This window comes from Mesoplodon bidens (assembly GCF_964165515.1).
Source record: "Mesoplodon bidens genome assembly, chromosome: 13".
In the NCBI taxonomy this organism is placed as follows: domain Eukaryota; kingdom Metazoa; phylum Chordata; class Mammalia; order Artiodactyla; family Ziphiidae; genus Mesoplodon; species Mesoplodon bidens.
Window position 1 is genome coordinate 69,043,859 of NC_138169.1, and position 14,718 is coordinate 69,058,576.

At 36.7% G+C, this 14,718-nt stretch overlaps 1 protein-coding gene across 1 annotated transcript in view; it reads left to right on the forward strand.

Moving 5' to 3' along the window:
- The window catches only part of DCC (DCC netrin 1 receptor), a gene marked incomplete at its 5' end in the record, with an annotated part of 1,182,001 nt that overhangs the window by 681,731 nt on the left and 485,552 nt on the right, over positions 1-14,718 (forward strand). The window contains 2 exons of the mRNA XM_081253253.1: positions 6,838-6,992; positions 9,548-9,668. Of these exons, the coding sequence (XP_081109379.1) occupies positions 6,838-6,992; positions 9,548-9,668 (276 nt within the window). The remainder of the gene's footprint in view (positions 1-6,837; positions 6,993-9,547; positions 9,669-14,718) is intronic.

Sequence of the window (14,718 nt, forward strand, 5' to 3'; positions counted from 1 at the left end):
TGACTACTTTCTTTTCTTTGGTTGCTGTGGTTGGTGTGTGTGTGTGTCTGTGTGTGTGTGTGTGCCCGTGCGTGCACGTGCACATGTGTGCTGGGACTTTTGACTTCATTGGCTATTGGAGCAGGGAAATTAGTTATGTGTTAGAATTCATCATCGTCTCAGTTAAATGTTTGTGTTGGAAGATTCCCTCATAGAATATCTACTACTAACAAAAAACTCGGAAAACAAAGTTTTCACTATAATTTACTGTAACTCTTCAATGTCCATTTAAAAATATACAGAAATTGCTCTCATGCATGACAGAAACATTTTTTTCTAGCTGTTTAGAATATCCACATCTTTTACTCTCAAATAACAAGAGGGCATACTAGGAAACATTTGACTGAGGGAAAAATAATAACTCTTAAATTTCTGTCAGTATGCAGTGTTAGGAACTAGATAACTTATTCTAAATATTTATTATTTTTGTCATAACCCATGTGAGTTAATGTTTTTATCTTGTTTTTCTTAAAATGTTTTCATTCTCTTCACAGCTAAAGTTGAAAATTGGATAAGATGTTTATAAATTGTATATGTATGGATATATCATTTGCATGTCTTTGTGTATACATAACATTTTAAATATAAGTATTTGATGTGATTTTACAGTTTACATAGAATTACATAGGAGCACAGATATGTATATAAATATATAGAAATAAATGTATTTAATATGTGTTTATATATACATATACATATGCATACATACACACACACAGACTTAATTGTTGGAGAGTTGCCTACATCTACTGAAGGACACTGATAGCACAGCACACAAATCAAGTTTCCAAAGACATGGTGATAACATAAGTAAGCATATAGAGTTAGGACCTTGAGATTAATCCTCCTATCATTTTTATCACTGGTTTGAGCCTTACAGCATCATTCTCCCAGTTTGGTCCTAAGCTCTACAGTTAAAGAGAGAAATGGAAAACTCAGTCTGAATTTAGAGAGAAGCAATCCTGATTACAGAAGCAGCCGAAACTGAGGAAGAGTAATGGAATTATTTGTCTGGATAAAGAAAATTGTGACAAGAGATCTAAAATAGTTTCTAAGCACATATTTCAAAAAACAAAAACAAAAAACAAAATAAAACAAAAAAACGTAAACACAACTCCAAAGTAAAGGTTGAAGGTCAGATGTTCTTCATCCCCACAGCACATAGACTAGAAGTTTTGGATAGGAGCACAAATTTTTTGGCATAATGGGGTAAGAGATAAAATCAAAAGGTCTCAATTTTTATTTCTCTAAGATGATTAAAATATCCTCTTTGCCAGCTGTAGCAGAATAGCTTATAGTTTGATGCTTCTAATATTCTATTGTTGTCATTAGCATTGACTTTAGAAGAAAAGTATATCCTTATTCTTAAATGTTGTTCCTCATCTAGCTTTTCCATAGCTATTACCTGTTTGCAGCCAGAAAGTGGCAATTCCGAAGCATTGGCCTATGAAGACTAAACCACATCCATGCCTGTTTATCTAATAAGTATTTATTAGCACCCATCCCATGCTTAGTCTTGGGGACAGAAAGAAGTAAGGCAGCCCCTGTCCTTAAGAAATTAAGAGCTTGGTGGATTTGCACCCAGATGGATGCTACAAGGGGATGAATTGTTGTTGCTTCATCAGCTTTTCTGAAATATAGTTTTCAATAATGATATATTTACTTCTGCTTGAGAAAAAATATATATAATTAAATATACCACTTAGGCTTACACATCTGTCAGGGGAAAAGGTAATATACATTCTGGAAGTTGTTAAGAGGACCCAAACACCCCCTGCCCCCAGAAATTGAAACACTTTTTTGAATAGAAAATGCTAAGAATAAAATCCATAGCTTAATAGTCATTTTTCTAGAACAATGGGAGCCCCAGTCAATATTATTAATTAGAACAAAACTAAAATGAGATCTTATTTCCAATGTGGGATACATTCTTGTCACTTAGGTCTAGAACCCAACTTACCCCAACCTAAATTTTTTAAGAGAGTACAGACAGGTATGTGTGAGAGACAAACAGAGAATGAAATGCAAATCTCAGCACCCAGTCCTATGGGAGAGGACAGATGTGTAGGTAGGAAGGAACAAACTAGAGAAAAATATTCAGCAGATTTCAAATCACTTGTCACATAAGAAAAGGCCTGGAGAGAAGTGTTGGATTGGGCAGAAATATATCACACAGCTCCTTGTTAAATAAAGGAGAAGGAAGGTTATTCACCTAAAGATCAAGTTAGCTGAAAGAAAGTTACTTTGGCACCAGAAGTTGGTGCAGGAAGAATTGAAACTATGGGATGAAAGAGCTATTTCTAATCTATAAATTGAATGTCCAGTAGAAACCTTATTCCATAAAACTAGGATTTCATTGAGGTACATTTAACATGGAAGCCTGAATTGATAAAAAAATTATTTTCCCCCTGTGCTATGTTATCTCTAGACCTACATTCAACACCAGTTGGCTTCCTTTGTAGTCATCTGAATGTGATTACCTATCAAACTATGGCTCCTTAAGGTGAAATTATCTGACTGCACTTGAAAGAACTCAATTTATTTTGGACATAGAGTTAACCCAATTTGGCAGCAAACGTATTTTAGATTTTTGATCTGGTCAGAATCTTCAGGTATTTGTGTTTAAGAGAAGACTAATGGGTTTATGTCCACTATTTCAACAACAAATTAACTCCAAAAGGCCTGGAGAGATAGAGAGAAGTGTTTTGCTCAGGGACACTAGCTGGCTTTCCAGTGTTCTCAGGGTAAAAATGTAGCCCATCAAGGCTCATGGTAATTTGTATTGTCTTCCTAACAAAATCTCACTAATCTGTTTTTTTCTTGATGTTTATCATTCCCATGATGTTTATCATGTTTATCATTCACCAGTTGTGTGTTCTGCCTAGTGTTCATTTAAACCACCTGCATTCCTTTAAAGTTTCATTCTTGCAGTTTCAAAGAGCTGTAGTAAATTTTTAGGATGTATAGAATCTTCTCAATGTCAAGGTAATACAGAGTGTTAATTATGTGTCCTAGAGCAGTATTTTAGAGTTGACCCACATTTATTTGTACCTAAATAACTGGAAAAGAATAGATAAATGTTACTAAAAATACTTGTGAGGCATCTTTTATGTGAAATAAAACCTTTAATACTATTTAGGTTGTTGGTGATGACTTGGTTTGGGGCTGAAACTACCGAATAAATTTTACTCTACAGAATGCAAATGATTAGTCATAGCATAGAAACTCATTTATAAAATATTTAATTTAGAGAAAACTTTTATTCAAATTTAAGGTTTAATTGTACAGTTCTAATGCTTGCAGTATAGAGGGATCTCTCACCTATTAATCATTTCTAAATATGATAGCATTTTCTAGAACAGACATATTTTTTCCATCTTTCTGTTGTAGTCACTATTTCTTCTTCCCTCAACCCCTAAGTTATAAACATTCTCTATATATGTACTCTGAGTACTTAAGAAGATCTTGAGAAACCAAGATCTAATGAAAATGTGGGTAATTTATTTCTGGTCATGAATTTTATTCTGTCCAAAGAAGGAAAGTATAACAAAAGCAATATCTTGCCTGAAATTGCTGTAGCGTCATACATGTATGTTAGGCAGTTCTCTGAAATGGACTAAAACTGTATGAATGGAACGATTTGATAAACCTGAAAATTCATGGCCCTTCGTTTTTATTAGTCATTAAGAAATTGTTGCCCCCCAAATAGTTTAAAGCAGTGAATTATTCCTTCCATGAGAGTGGAAAGGAAGGAGAACTATGTTAATATTCAAAGGGAATTAAAAGAAAAAGCATATGCTTCAGGCCCCATCTTTATAGTCTGGTTAGTAAATAATGATGTAGGTGAAAAATATCTAACAATAATAAGTGGTATAAAAATTGAGCCCAGAGAGAGAGCACTGCAAGAAGCAGGAAAATCCATCATCGGCTTCATGAAAGGCAACATTTCACGGAAGAAGGAGTGTTTGAGTTCCCTCTTCATGATCAGAAAAATGCTAAAGAAACATGTCCACAACCATTGATAAGTCATATTCACTCATTAGTCCCAGTTTATATTTGTGTTGCGAATCTAGTACCCCAGAGCAGTGAAAGGTATACCTAGGTTCTCAATTCTAGGAAGCAATCCTAAAATAGGATGAATAAATCCTAGTCTGCTCATCACAAGAAAAGAGAAAGAAAGAGGAGTAGCATAGGAGTAGGAAGGATTAAGAGTATAGAAGAGGAAAGCAGGAAGAGAAGAGAATACTAAATCTCCTCCCTCTATATAAATATATACACGTGTATATGTATATGTTTATGTATGATATATGTTTATGTATATTTATATTGCTTATGTACATATATATTTAAAGTTTAGTCTCAACCCCATAAATTAATTTCAAGATCCACTTATGGAAGTCATCTAAATTTTGAAAACTCTGATGTGGGCACACATGATTCCAGGAAATCTGATGAACATGAACACCAGGGCTTAGCAGACTCAGACAGTTTTCATGGCACCAGGAAAGAAGGACTTAAAGGGAGAGGCAGAGTAGACAACGTGATGTTATTTTTTTTAACAGCTCTAATTGCTTCATTTCTGTTGTCCTTGAGGCTTGGGGAATATTTTTGAGTTATCCTTCCATCAGAATTTTTCGGTGGCAAAGTAATTTTCCATCGAAATTTTCCAGAGGTAGAACTATTACAAAATAGTTCAGAATGTAGGCAGTGGAGTCAGCCTGTCTGTGTGGTTTGGAGAAGTTGCTTACACACCACAGTCTCTTCATTGCTAGAATGGGGGTAAAAGAGCCTGCTTCAAAGAGTTGTGGTGTGAATAATAAAGTGCTTAGGCTAATAAATTGTACAGTCAGCTCTCAATAAATACTGGCTATTGGCTGGTAAATAAAAATCTGTGATAAAATTGACAACAGAATCCAAAAGAGACAATAAATGTATCTGCTCAGAGGAACTCAAGAAATCTTTCTGATGTTGGTTCATTCTCAGTGAATTTGGTGAAAGAATAAATAAAGTCTAATATTGTTATAAATTATAAATAATTAATCTTAACCCTATATACAGTGGTGACACATTCTCTGTAGAAAAGCTCTCAGACACATTTTTTTCCATATCTTTAGTCTGCGAATATTAATGAATCCCAGCCAAGTCATCTAAACCAAGTTGCCCCTGTGAAAGATTCAAGAATTTAAAAGTTGTTGGGTACTAGAGGCCCAAATATTTAGTTAAAAACAGGAAGATAAGACAGGGAAGGGGAGAGAGGGAGGGACAGAGAGAGAGAGAGAAAGAAAGAGGAGAGGAGAGGGGAAGGGAGGGGAGAGATCTGACTTCCAAGATCATTCAGTAGAAGAACTAGGACTTGAATCCTGGGTGCCTTCCACTGGCTCTTCGATTTTTCTAGAAGGCAATGACCATCAAAGATTGCAAATTCACTTTGACTTCAAGGGAAAGTTTTGCTGATGGTGGTTGGAAAGAGCAAAGTATGGTGGTTACTCAAAGAAGCAAATATTAGCACACTTTATGCACTGAGCATAACAACAGCAAAGACAAAAATTATAATCTGTCTTTAAAAATGTCTATGAAAAATACATATTTATTTCCAAGGTGAAAAGGGGATCAAGGCTGCTACTTCCCTGTGAATTTAACCTGGATTTCAGACAATATAAATATTCAAGTTTGACATCATTTTAAGGTTCCCAGTGGAAGAAAATGACAATCACTTAAAAAAATTTTTTTTCTTTATTGGAGTATAGTTGATTTACAATGTTGTGTTAGTTTCTACTGTGCAGCAAAGTGAGTCAGTTTTACATACACATATATCCACTCTTTTTTAGGTTCCCATATAGGTCATTACAGAGTATTGAATAGAGTTCCCTGTGCTATACAGTAAGTTCTTATTAGTTATCTATTTTCTATATAGTAGTGTGTGTATGTCAGTCCCAATCTCCCAATTTATCCCTTCCAACATCACTTTTTAAAATGCTCCTTTCCTACACAGTGTTTTGAGGCACCAAGTCTGAGAGATTCACTAGTGAAGGTGTGTTATATTTGTAATTTCCTTTCAGTTGAAAATTTCCATCATAGAGTAACGAGTATTATGGTAATTAAGACATTAAATTAAATTAGTGTATCATGTACCCTGCTGAGAAAATAGTAATATAGTATAGCAATGCACTAGAGTAGATAATTGCTAGGACAATAGGCATGTGTCCACAGTAAAGATGATGGTCATTTTTAGTGCCGTATCACCACATACAGTTTCAATAGGAACGAGTCCGTCTCATTAGCTAAATCCTAATGAAACTCTAGAATTACAGAGACACTAAGCATTCATGTCTTATACACTGGGTTGTGTCAGTCATATCAGCTCCCCTTTATTTGCTTTATCAGCATAGTTTCCATAGCTTTATGGACTTTCCAGTGTCCTTTATGTAGGTCAATTGGATGCAAATACTTAGTTATTCAGAATGTTTATTATATGCAATTATTTTTATTTTTTATTTTTATTTATTTATTTATTTTTGTTTATTATATGCAAAGGTTGTTTTTTTTTTTTTTACATTCTTTGTGGCAAGACACCATTAACACAACAACACACTGTTTAACTGCATTTGGTGGGGGGCAGGGATGGGGTTATGGAGGGAGCTTATCATGTCCTACAGTAGTTCCTATAGAGTAAACTAAGGGCTTAGGGGAATTATTTGAATTACAAACATTTTCAATATTTGTTTCTAAGTCAGAGAAGATGTTAGCATGCAAGTTCACATCCCCACCCACTCACTTTTTATTTTTCTGTCTTTACAGTTCCACCATGGTTTTTAAATCACCCTTCCAACCTCTATGCCTATGAAAGCATGGATATTGAGTTTGAATGTGCAGTCTCTGGGAAGCCTGTGCCCACTGTGAATTGGATGAAGAATGGAGATGTGGTCATTCCTAGTGATTATTTTCAGATAGTGGTAACTATCTTTTTTCATATTCACTTTACAATCCCATTCATTGTCTACTCTGTTTTCAGTTGCTTTTCTTTCTTGGGAACAACGTTCCCGTTGGGAATGTTTATGATGTATGAAGAAAATTGTTCCGATAAAGCAAATCATTTTTTAGACTTGGAATTTTTGAGCTAAAAAAGAGTCATTAAACAGTCCAGCCCCCTTGTTTTACAGACACGGTTTTAAACAAACAAAGATAAAATGGGGGGCCTAAGACCAGTGCTTTCTAAATATTCTCATTGGTGGTTCTTGGACAAACAGAGTTTAGAATCTAGTTCTAGACTGTATGAGTCCAAGAATCTCTTACTTCTTTAAATTTTGCCCATTATAATAAAGTTTCAAGTAAGATGTGCTACTTATGAATATGGTAGTCTTACTTCGGCCATTAGGATGGTCACTCTTTGCTCCTTTGCTACTCTTCCAGATAGGCCAGCTGAACCTACATGAGCAGTAGAAAAGGGCAGTGATGATGGTGATAGTGACAATGGTGGTGGCAGTGGTGGAGAGGATTTGAGGACCCAGAGTTCACATCCTTTGCAGTTCTGAACTTTGGAAAGAATTGAATCCAAGAACAAGGGTTCTTATAGTTCCTATAAGGTTTAGTGGACCTCTCTGTCCCTGCCCTGGAGAGAGAGAAGAGGGATAATGGTGGTATATTCACTGAGTTGTTGTCCTGCTACATAGTGAGTGATCCATACCTATCATTATTATTATTGTTTTTGCTGCTACCAGCAGAATGCTTTGCTCATTTAAAAATACTCTGAAAACTCTCCTTTTGGTGTAGGTCAGCATCAGAGGTTCTGAATTCAAATGAATATCTGAGAAATATGAAAAGCACTTTATAAATATCAAAGAACTTTGCAGCTAAAGAAGGAGGCTTTCAATCCATTTCTCTTATGTTTGAGATGCAGACATGACCCTGTCAAAGAAAAGTGGTCCTCCAAGCCAGGTCTCCCAGGAGACGGCAATTATAGTGTAAGTGCCCTATAGAATTCAGGCACAAGCTCTCTCCATGGCTTTACAGTGCCTCTTGCTGGTGGTCCCTCTTGCATGATCAGTCGGCTTTCAGAAACTTTCATCACCTCTTGATTCATGCATTTTGTCACATTATAAGGGCTCTTAAGGAATACATCCGTAAAGAATATCTTTATTATGTTTATCACCACTTACCATTTTTCATTTTTAGTTGCATTTAATTGGTTGGGAATGGAGTAAGAAAGGAAAAAAATTTAACTTTTGAATGCCACATCAATCCATTAGCTCCTTTACATGCAATGCTGTTTCCCCTATCACTGAATTAAAAATGATCTGCCATGGGGCAACTTGAAATGTGTTGTATATGCCTAAAATATATGCTACTTGCATATAGAGGAAATTGTTGAGTGCCCTTAAGGACACAGGATAAAATGAAGCATTTCATTTTTTTCTACAGTTTGAATAATCTTTCCCCCTGCATGACTTATTATAGCCAACCTACTTAAAATGTTCCTTTTCTTAAGGTTAAAAAAAAAAAAAAAAAAAAGGTATGATATGAGCCCTTTTCGCATTAAATTGTGCTTAAAAATATTTCCCCAATAGCTCCAGATCTGTCACACATGTAACATTTAGCACAAATAGTAACTTATATGAGAATTGTTAATTGGAAGTTAGTCAACTTTATCTTAAGAATTTTACATCAGCTGAGAATTGACTACAAGACACTAAAAACAATTAACAATTCCCCATGAGGTAATATTTATCTCTTAATGACTTCAGGGCAAGTGATTTAACTCGTCTCACTTACTGAACTAATTCTTACACTATCGAAGATAAACTGAGTTACTGTAATTAAATGCTATTTCAGATCATTTTATCATCCATCCTTGAAAACTATGGTGGCCCAATTTACATAAAACAGGAGTTAACATTGCTGTGTTTAATTTATAGATTACTGAAGGTGAAACATTTCAGCCATATAACAAGAATGACATGGGTATAAAAGATCTACCATACCCTCCTCCAAATCCCTGAAAGGGCACGCAATTTTAAAAGGATTTTCAGACATTTTTTTTCTCTGCAAATGTCCAGAAAATATCCAACCTAGATTTCTTGTCCTTTAGAAGCTGCAAAGATAAGTAATTTTTGTTTCCTTTTGCTTTTTTTTTCCCCCTCCAGCATCCACTGAAACTATTTCCTTCAGGACAAGTAAAAGAATGAGATTTCTTTTGATACTAACCTCTCTTTCGTCCATACCTAATAAAAGAGTTTTCTGTTTACTGCTCACTTATGGAGGATGATGTGCATTCCTGGGAGTATACTTTTCATAGCAGAACTAGGTTAAATTGCCGCACGTGGATCCAGCAGAGTCTTGGGAATCTGTGACATTTCCCAGGTGACACAGGACATATCTGTAAGGCTGAGGAGCCTCTTGGCCTCCCTTCTGGTTTCTTTTGGTAAATTTAATTAAAATTTGTTTTGTGATCATTTGTCACTTGGAATTTTTTGCTTTTTCAAATGCTTTACCTGCTTTTTCTTCTCCCTAGGGAGGAAGCAACCTACGAATCCTTGGGGTGGTGAAGTCGGATGAAGGCTTTTATCAGTGTGTGGGTGAAAATGAGGCTGGAAACGCCCAGACCAGTGCACAGCTCATTGTCCCTAAACCTGGTAAGATGAAGTGAACCTTGCTCTGGTTCCTGTAGTTGCAGTTCTGCACGGTTCATCTGTGAAATCTGTACTGTTTTCCCTATTCTCAAAGTCAATTTGAAATTATTGAGTTATTTAGTTAATCAGGTATACATGTGTGTATTGATGGTATATTTGTGCTAGCAAATTATGTCTATGACTATAGATACATATCTCCATCCAATGAGATACAGTCAAGATGACAACCACTAAATTACTACCGTCTCCCCTCTTTTGTGGCCTACCTTTCTTCTTGGTGTTTCATATAAATATAAACTCTATATATGGAACATATATATATATGTAATATATATAAAATAGATAAGCATATACATGTATACATACATGCTTATTTATAGTCTTAAATCAATGGAAGTTGGTAGAAAATAGCAGAAGTAATCACTTGAAAGTAAAAACATTCTTCTCTTTTTTTAAAACAGATTTTGATAAGTTGTCCTTTTTTCTATCATTTATTAAGTTTTTTATTTTGTTCTGTAATCTTTTAGAGGTTTAATATGGTGGTGTATTCAAAACTAGCATAAATCTATAATAGACATGTCATGTAATATCCCCATAACAATATGATTTCCAGAAAGCAAGCAAACAGACAAAAACAAACACACAAAAAAAACAACTGGTCAGCTACTCTGAAATGTGGTTACACGAAAGAAGGTCAAAAACATCCCTTCTCTCTTTTTATTCTTTTTTTTTTTAAAGCAGGGACTGAACAATTGTTTCTATAGATCAAAATACCTTAAAATATTAATACCTCCTCATGAAAAGTTTTCATACCACCTATTGATTATGTTAATTTCAACTTTATTAGGCCAGTTTCCTTCCTCTTGACTCAACCTTGTCTTAATCTTTCCCTGCTTGAATTTTAATTTTAATAGAAAACAGGTTTTCTGTTTAGAAACAGTCATTTTAATAGAAAACAGAAATTTCTATATGGCTACAGAAATATATGAGACATAGTCTTTCTTTGGCTTCTGTCCTTTACAGTGTGCCTATTGAGGCCTTATATTTTGTGCATCTCTAACCAATTATCTGAAGATGCTCAGACTCTCATAATAATGCTCACAGCGATGACTTTCTCTGCTTTTCTTGATTAAAACAAAAAAAGCAACCGTAGAACCGCAGTCCCAGATGAGTAAAGGAATGAAAGGAACTATTTAGGAATTTAAAGTTAACTCTTGTTCAAGATCACCAGTTTCTCTGATGGACTGTTTGTTTTCCCTCCATTTAATGTGCCTTACATGTGAGTGTGACTTCATTTGTGCGACTAAATACATTCTCTTCGGCCGAAACAGTAATGCATAAGGAGGGGAAAAGGAACCTCTAAAACCGAGGTCTCTAATGTGAGCCATGGTTTAAAAACTCTGTGCTATCTCATTATCAATGACAATATGGCAACATTTACACTAATACTGGCTGCTATACATGTCACAGAATAAGAGAATTCTAGTTAACATTGATTTTCATGTAAGGCCATAAAGCTGAGGAAAATGCAAGATAAGTAGTCCCGTATTTCTAAAGAGAAGTATGAGGTACCTTCTCCTAGGACTTGTTGGCAGTGACCAAGCAGGCCCAGTGATCATCCTCTTTAACTGCCATTAGGGATGGAGGATTCTTTGAAGTGTTGAAATCCATAGGATTAGACAGACATCGTCATGGTGTTTTCTTTCCCCCACAAGTCAAGTTGTGGAGATACCAAGAAAATCCCTTGAAGTGTGTGTGTGTGTGTGTGGGAGGGGGGGTTATCTAGCAAAAATGGAAAATGGGCAACTTATCCTGACTAAACGCTGTCTGGAGCTGCCCACAACTACAGGAGGAGAAAAGGGAAGGCAACTGTGGGGAGAAGCTCGATTTCCACCTTTGGGAAGAATGAGGGTGTGAGTTGCACTTGAAGAAAGCAGGGTGGAAGACATCTTGAAAGACCTTGCCCACGAGGTCCTGGCTGCTAAGGCTACAGCCACCAAAAGACACTAGAGGGACACTGGCTGGGATGGAGCTGAGCTGGGAGCTGGTGCAGAAGACTAGCCAGATCCTGCCGTGCCTGCTGCAGGGAGGGGTCCAGGGCGGGGCTTCCTAGGTTGGAGGGGCCTCTGAAGAACACAGAGCTGCTCCCCAAAAAGAGGCAAGTGGATGCCTTCCATGACTGTGGACTCTGAAGAGCACAGGCTAAGAAAAACAGCCTTGGTCTCTTTACTCCAAATCCATCCTCTCTTTCTACCCTGGAGAAGCCCTAAGCAGAGGGGGAAAGAATAGACCCAAGAGAATAAAAACAAACTGGTGACAGACAGTCCCATTGCCTCTTCCCCATTTTTGTAGGGGAGAAACTTTAAATTGAACATTAAGTTAATGTCTTGATTTAGATCTCACTGGTGTGTGTGTGTGTGTGTGTGTGTGTGTGTGTGTGTGTGTTGCTGTTGTTGTCATTATTGTTTTTAATATCTGAAAATAAGGCTTTTAAAATATTTTAAGGTGCCCTTAGGACCTGAGGATTGACCCAAATTGTTATCTGGGGTAGGAAATATATATGATAGAGTGTGTTTGAAAGTGGATGACAGGAGAAAATAAAACTGTTTCCTCTTGATATTCCAATAGTTCAGCTCGTTCAATAAACCAATTATAGGCATTCAACTTCATTTACACCTGAATTCAACAGGTAGCTCTTTATTAACAGCATCTTGCCTTCCACTCAGGCCCTGATTCATTTGGGTCTCTGTGACCACAAAAGAGCAAGGTGTCCCTCGGCATAAATGTCATTTACCTCCTGGCTAGGGCAAACCTTGGAGAATCTTTATTTTTATTTATTTATTTTTATTGGAGTATAATTGCTTTACAGTGGTGTGTTAGTTTCTGCTTTATAACAAAGTGAATCAGCTATACATATACATCTGTTCCCCTATCTCTTCCCTCTTGCGTCTCCCTCCCTCCCACCCTCCCTGTTCCCCTCTTCTAGGTGGACACAAGGCACCGAGCTGATCTCCCTGTGCTATGCAGCTGCTTCCCACTAGCTGTCTATTTTACATTTGGTAGTGTATATATGTCCATGCCGCTCTTTCACTTTGTCCCAGCTTGCCCTTCCCCCTCCCCATATCCTCAAGTCCTTTCTCTAGTCGGTCTGTGTCTTTATTCCTGTCTTGCCCCTAGGTTCTTCATGACCTTTTTTTTTCTTAAATTCCATATATATGTGTCAGCATACGGTATCTGGAGAATCTTGATAATTCATTCTTCTCCCATCTGGATGGTAAAATGTTGTCAGTGGGTTCTACATTCTTGGCCAGTGTTTCTTCCAAACTCTGAAAGCATGAGAGCACACCATTGTGACTGTCTTGCATCCCCTCCTTGTAAATGATGGATTGCTTTTTCCTGGCTGTTTAGTCAGGTCTTAAAATAATGCCTCTCCAACTCCACAGAGGTGCAGTGTAGGCCATGTGCACAGATGGTGGAGAGGCCAGCTATGAATATAAACTCAGCAATGAGGCTGACCTTGGCGGGAAGAACAGAGCCCTCTCTGTTTAAGTTCCAACAATAAACGGTCACCATATATTTTGAGGCACATCGTGAGTCTGCACTGACCAGCTGTTCAGCTTTGGTCTGTCCACAGTTTCTCTTGACAACCATAACAACCTGCTTCTAACTGAAGTGCACACAGTGGCCTGTTAGAGCCAGTGCCTATTGTTGGTGGATATTTACATAAACCTGATGAAGTTTCAACCTAGTCTTTTCTATATAGTTAGTTATTCCCTCTTTAGCAATTAGCGACTTGGGAAAGAAACATCACCTACTAAATTAAATTGAGTTAATGACTTGTTTTTCTTTCCAGAAAATAAATTTTGGGAAAATACTGAAATGTGTGCACTGTAACATGTGAAATATATACATGATTTTCTCTAGATAAAGATCAAGAAGATCAATGACACTTAAAAAATCATTATACTAGAGGGAGTGCTATCAGTAATGGTTTCTATCTGATACTCTAACACCACACACAGAGTTCCAGACTGCTGACCATTTCTCTGTATACCTAACACAAACATGAATGCACACACACTCGTGCACCCACAGACAATGGTCTGCACACTTAAGAGGACTTTGCATATGCATCAAAAATACTTTAGCCATATTATGTAAGTGGTGGTGAATGCAAGTTAAGATATTTTTTCTGATATATATCACTTGTATTGCCTATTCATCTCTTCTAAGAGCTAAGGAAATGTTTTCTTGTTGTTATTTGTTTTAGTTTTATTTATTATTTGGTGAGGGACATTGGTTAAGAAGTCCTCTTTCCAAAAGAAGATTGACTGTAGCCCTCCAACTCTACTGTTCAGTGAACAGCCCAGCCAAAATGTGCCAAGAATCAATGTGTTAGGCATCATAAGAATAAGATGTTTCAGTAGCCAGATTTGCAAATAGGTAACCAGTACCTTAGGATCTGGTTGACATAGCAGATGCTGATGAGTTAGTTACCCTTGAGTCTCATCCAGTGAACTGGAGTGTGGGTAGGTAGTAATTAAGTTAAGACTATTGGGTAGCTAGAAGGAAAAGTGAGCATACTTTCTGGTGCTGGTGGGGCAGCGTGGGAGCGTAGAGAGCAAGGCAGGAACAAAGATAAGGTAGATATAAGATATCAGTTATCTCTGAGTTAGTGATTCTGGTTCTCGTTGCTAGGTAGCATCATGTTTCCAGGCCATGGTCTTCAGTGAAGGTAATTGGAAATACCTTACTGCTGGGCAGAGAAGAAGAGAGGGCCAGGGAACTGGGAATGCAGCTGTAATCAGGGCATATGTAGTCTGGAATATTTTAAATTTAATGGCAGAAATGGGTGAAGATAGAATAAAGTCGCCATGGGAAGAAATAATGTATTCTTCATATTCTACTATGCACAGAAAGGTTATGTGTTCACAAATGAATACATGCTATTCTGAATATTTCCTAAATGTAGATCTGCTTGGGCAACATGCCTTCCATTGAAGAAATATGTACGGGATATGTGTCTCATGTTAACACTGAATAGTTTTTTTAA